The following is a 5,785-nucleotide window of genomic DNA, read 5'->3' as shown; positions in this document are numbered from 1 at the left end:
ATCCCACGCCGGAGCAGTTCCAGGCCTTTCGTAATGAAGTCGCAGTTCTGCGGTGAGGCGGCGTCCTTAACACATCCGCGAAGAACGCGCGTTTTAGTTTCGTTTACACGTTTACATTACAGCTGGCCCAGTTTGGAGGTGTATGACTGAAATTCAACCATGTCCAATAAACTGATTCTCTATGGTTTCATTCACACTTCTTAACTGACACCTATTTGTTTTCATGACAGTTATATACATTTATATATAAATGTATGTTCATTTATGCAGTTATCTAATCAGCCAATCATGTGGCAGCAGCACAACGCATAAACTGCAGATGCAGGTCAAGAGCTTCAGTTAATGTTCACATCAAACGTCAGAATGAAGAAAAAGTGTGATCTCTGTGACTGTAACCATGGCATGGTTGTATTTCAGAAACTGCTGATCTCCTGCAGGGATTTTCACACACAGCAGTCTCTAGAGTTTTACACAGAATGGTGCGAAACACAAAAAACATCCAGGGAGTGACAGTTCTGTGGGTGGAAACGCCTTGCTGATAAATAGAAGGTCAGAGGAAAATGACCAGATTGTTTCAAGCAGACAGGAAGGATATAGTAACTCATATAATCACTCTTTACAACCGCGGTGAGCAGAAAAGCATCTCAGCGCAACACATCGAACCTTGAGGCAGATGAGCTACAACAACAGAAGACCACGTCAGGTTCTTCTCCTGTCAGCCAAGAACAGAAATCTGAGAGGTTTGATGTGCTGTGCATTCTGAGATGCTTTTCTGCTCACCACGGTTGTAAAGAGTGATTATTTGAGTTACTATAGACCGACTTCCTGTTTATTTTCTTCCAGAGAGATCTCCTCTGATCTCTCTCATCAGCAAGATGTTCCAGCCTGCAGATCCTCCGCTCACAGGATGTTTTTTGTGTTTCGCACCATTCTGTATAAACTCTAGAGACTGTTGTGTGTGAAAATCCCAGGAGATCAGAAGTTTCTGGAAAAAACGAAACCAACAACCAGCCACGGTTAAAGTCACAGAGATCACACTTTTTCTTCATTCTGATGTTTGATGTGAACTGAAGCTCTTGACCTGCATCTTGTACATTGTGCTGCTGCCACGTGATTGGCTGATTAGATAAGTGCGTGCGTGTGCAGGTGTACAGGTGTGCAGGTGTGGAGTGTGGAACCTCTCTGTCTCTCTTGGTGTCCACAGGAAAACCCGGCACGTGAACATCCTGCTGTTCATGGGCTACATGACGAAAGATAACCTGGCCATCGTGACGCAGTGGTGTGAGGGCAGCAGTCTGTACAAACACCTCCACGTGCTGGAGACCAAATACCAGATGCTGCAGCTGATCGACATCGCGAGGCAGACGGCTCAGGGCATGGAGTGAGTGTCAGGAGCAGAAACGTCTCTCAGAACTGCAGAAGCAGATTTCAGAAACTGAACTCGTCTCGGCTGATCAGCTTCGTTTTTACGTGTGTGTGAGATGAACTCGAGCAGAGATGTAACGATTCTGTCCTTTTAATTTCAGCTACTTGCACGCAAAGAACATCATCCACCGAGACATGAAGTCCAACAGTATCCTTCTCACAAGATTTCATTCATTCATTCGTTTGTTTGTTTGTTTGTTTGTTTGTTTGTTTACTTATTTACTTACCTACTTACTTACTTACTTATATGGATTTAATTTTTGGCATAAAGACAACTTTATCACTGTATTTCCTCTGTGTTTACATTTTGAAGGGAATAAGAAAAAAGTTTCTTGAGAAACATTAGAAGATTTGCTTTAATTGTTTAAAATAATAATAATAATAATAATAATAAATTTACTGATATAACACTTTTCATACATTAAATTGCATTTTTTTTAATTAAAAAAAGGCTAATTTAAATTAAATATTAAATATACAAAAAAATATTTTGTTTACATTGTATAAAATGCAATAGAAAGAAATCCAGGAAAGCTGTTTAAAAGCAGAACATATATGATTGTTAATAATTATTGTGAATTAAGTATAATGTATGCAAATAATTAAAAAATAATTGTTAAATTTCATAAAAAATATTTTGCATATATTTTAGAAAATAAAACGTACTTAAAAATGGTAAAGTTACCATGAAATTATTGATATGATAAAGTAGTAAGCTGGGTAAAGTAGGAAATTTTAGCTCACAAACATCAAAGTTAAATATTAAATACAAATAAAAACAAGAAATAATAATTATAAATATTATAATTATTAAAATAATAAGGTTTAGCTCAGAAAACATTAAAAAGTTACATATTAAATATAAATAAAAACAAGAAATAATAATTATAATTATTATTATTATTAAAATAATAAGGTTTAGCTCAGAAAACATTAAAAAGTTACATATTAAATATAAATAAAAACAAGAAATAATTATAAATTTTAGCTCAGAAAACATTACTTACATATTAAATGCAAATAAAAACAAGAAATAATTATTTAAGTATTATAATTATTAAAATAAAGATTTTAGCTCAGAATACTTTAGTTACATATTAAATACAAATAGAAATAATAACTATAAATGCTATAAAGTGTAAAAAATGTATTTATAACAGGTGTGTAAGAATGGAACTAAAATATTTTGCCTGTAAAAATAACAGCTTTAACCGGAACACAGATATTTTCCTGCATGAAGGCCTGACGGTGAAGATCGGGGATTTCGGCTTGGCCACGGTGAAGGCCAGGTGGAGCGGCTCTCATCAGGTCGAACATCCTTCAGGATCCATCTTATGGATGGTGAGTTTCATCCACAAATAAAAATGAATCCAGGATAGTTTGGGCTGTAGGTAGTGTTCTCAGGATGAAGGTATAAATTAAACTCATTATATAGTAACAGTATGATCTTTTCCCCGTCTGTGGTTTTCCTCGTCAGTCTCCCGAGGTGATCCGGATGCAGGACAACAATCCGTACAGTTTCCAATCCGACGTTTATTCCTACGGCATCGTTCTGTACGAGCTGATGACCGGAGAGCTTCCGTATTCACACATCGCTAACAGAGATCAGGTTCGGCTCTTTATCTGCATCTGTATCAGTACACGTTCATTATATTACATCATTACATTACATAAAAACACACTGTCGCTAATGACTGTTCGTCTGTACAGTTTAATAAGATTTAATAAGATTTATTTCCTCTTTTAAATACGGAAAATAGTACACGAGTGAAATTATGGGGTTTTGTGTCACAGTCGTATTTAAATAAAAGTAGAAGCTCGTCGCAAATTAAATATGCTTTAGAAACAAATTAAATCCAGGTAAAAGTATTTACACGCGCAAATTTCTACGAGGTCACGGAAGGTTTAGGGTTTAGAGAGGGGAGGAATTAGGGAGTGGTTGGGGGCGTGGTTAAGGAGGGGCTGGGGTGGAATCTGGATCTAATTGGAGGCGGGGTTAAAGTTTAGGGTGGATTCAGGATGCGGTTGGGGCGGGGTTAAAGAGGGGTTAGGTGTGGGATGAGGGTGTGGTTGGGGTGGGGTTAAAGAGGGGTTAGGTGTGGGATGAGGGTGTGGTTGGGGTGGGGTTAAAGAGGGGTTAGGTGTGGGATGAGGGTGTGGTTGGGGTTAAAGAGGGTTGTGTTTGAATAGGGGTGGGGTTAGGGATGGGGTGAGGGTGTGGTTGGGGCGGGGTTGGGGTGGGATCAGGGTGGTGTTAGGGGTGGGATGAGGGTGTGGTTGGGGCGGGGTTAAAGAGGGTTGTGTTTGAATAGGGGCGGGGTTAGGGGTGTGATGAGGGTGGGGTTAGGGATGGGATGAGGGTGGGGTTAGGGGTGTGATGAGGGTGGGGTTAGGGATGGGATGAGGGTGTGGTTAGGGGTGTGATGAGGGTGGGGTTAGGGATGGGATGAGGGTGTGGTTAGTGGTTGGATGAGGGTGGGGTTATGGGTGTGATGAGGGTGGGGTTGGGGCGGGGTTAAAGAGGGTGTGGTTGGAATAGGGGCGGGGTTAGGGATGGGATGATGGTGGGGTTATTGGTTGGATGAGGGCGTGGCTGGGGCAGGGTTATGGTGTGATGAGGATGTGGTTGGGGTGGGATGAGGGTGGAGTTAGGGTGTGATGAGGGTGGGGTTGGGGCGGGGTTAAAGAGGGTGTGGTTGGAATAGGGGCGGGACTAATGAGGGGTTTGGATTGGGCCGGGATCAGAGCATGGTTGGGAGGCGGGGACTAACGTTAATAAATTATCTTGAAAATGACTTCATTTTCATACCAAATCACCATCACACAGATTAATCCGTTTTAGAAAATTAATCAACACCTTTTGACAAATCATGTGTGCATTAAACAGCATTTAACTGGGAAAATGTCTGCCAGATGACATAAATGGAATAATTATGTGACAATCAGGACCTGGTACCATTCCTGGGAAACAATTGACTGTGTGTGTGTGTGTGTGTGTGTATATTTGTGTGTGTATATTTGTGTGTGTGTGTGTGTGTGTGTGTAGATTATCTTCATGGTTGGGCGAGGTTATCTGTCTCCGGATCTCACTAAGCTGTATAAGAGCTGTCCCAAAGCCATGAAGCGCCTGGTCGCTGACTGCATTAAAAAATCCAAAGAAGAGAGACCGCTGTTCCCTCAGGTGCCTCATCAACACCTCTCACTTTCACATTTTACTCTGCATCGTAAACATCCATCACGGTATTAGAAGATTTGCATTTTTAATAAGGTGGAGGACAACATGGAGGACAAAGTGGTGCTGGGGAAAAAAAAAAACCTGTGTTAATGAGTGAATATGAGGAGATTTTATGACATGTTGTATGGAAAAGATTTCCTTCTGACTTCTGATTGGTCCTGTAGATTCCAGCATTCTGATTGGTTCATAAGGAATGTAATAAGGAATTTTAGTTTTCTTCTCGTGCTGGTGTTTGTACAGATCCTGTCCTCCATCGAGCTCCTGCAGCACGCTTTACCCAAAATCAACCGCAGCGCCTCGGAGCCGTCGCTGCACCGAGCCACTCACACCGAGGACATCAACTCGTGCACTTTGACCTCCATGAAGCTGCCCGTCTTCTGATTCGACAATCTGGAGCTGATGGAAACCAAGCCGTCTTCCTGAAGTCGGTGTAATGAACACTCTCTCTCTCTCTCTCTCTCTCTCTCTCTCTCTGTCTCTGTCTCTTTCTTTCTCTCAGATGAAGGTGAAGAGAAAAAGGACTCTAAGCGTTAGAGACAATGTCGTATTTTTTGAAGGTGAAGGTGAAGGTCATCTTCATGCACAGAAACAAATCAGATCAAATCTGGGTTGTGTTTAAAGAGTGTAGATATGTAATTGTTACAGGTCTAAGCATTAAACGTTTATGTTTACTGGGAAATTCGACATGCTGAAACGAGCCGCTGATCATCCTGCTAACAACAGAAATGTCACGGTTTTATTTCTTAAACTACAGACGATGTTATTTTACGCTTCGCTTTGCTGCAGGAGCGGAGAAGGCGCTCGCGTTCGCCACGCCGTGAAGGACGGATTACTTTATTTTTTTTTTAAATCCATCCGCACGTCTTTCACCGTCGCTGTGCCTTTCCCCGCGTGTGGAGTTTCATACACGAGAGCGTTAAATGTTAACGTGCACATCCTGATCCTGAAACCGATCAGTGTTCGGAGTTTTAACGGGGTTGATTAGAAGAGTAGGACTTTTTAAAATTGTTTGAATCAGCTGTGTATTTGAAGGTTTTATTGCAGACTCGAGTACAAACTGTTTATCAATAATGGTTATTTTAATAAAATTTAAATTAAAGTTAAAAACAAAAGCACTGCATTTAA

General features: G+C 40.7%; 1 protein-coding gene across 4 annotated transcripts in view; it reads left to right on the top strand.

Moving 5' to 3' along the window:
• The window catches only part of raf1a (Raf-1 proto-oncogene, serine/threonine kinase a), a 29,260-nt gene extending 23,475 nt beyond the window's left edge, over nt 1-5,785 (top strand). For all 4 annotated transcript variants that reach the window (XM_053240567.1, XM_053240566.1, XM_053240565.1 and 1 more), the window contains 7 exons: nt 1-52; nt 1,205-1,381; nt 1,527-1,573; nt 2,648-2,766; nt 2,903-3,034; nt 4,472-4,606; nt 4,901-5,785. The exon at nt 1-52 is cut by the window's left edge and continues 33 nt beyond it. In XM_053240567.1, coding sequence (XP_053096542.1) covers nt 1-52; nt 1,205-1,381; nt 1,527-1,573; nt 2,648-2,766; nt 2,903-3,034; nt 4,472-4,606; nt 4,901-5,041 — 803 coding nt within the window. In that variant the 3' untranslated portion in view covers nt 5,042-5,785. The remainder of the gene's footprint in view (nt 53-1,204; nt 1,382-1,526; nt 1,574-2,647; nt 2,767-2,902; nt 3,035-4,471; nt 4,607-4,900) is intronic.

The sequence above is a fragment of the Pangasianodon hypophthalmus genome, chromosome 16, assembly GCF_027358585.1.
Source record: "Pangasianodon hypophthalmus isolate fPanHyp1 chromosome 16, fPanHyp1.pri, whole genome shotgun sequence".
NCBI lineage: Eukaryota > Metazoa > Chordata > Actinopteri > Siluriformes > Pangasiidae > Pangasianodon > Pangasianodon hypophthalmus.
This window is presented reverse-complemented; position numbering and strand designations above follow the sequence as displayed.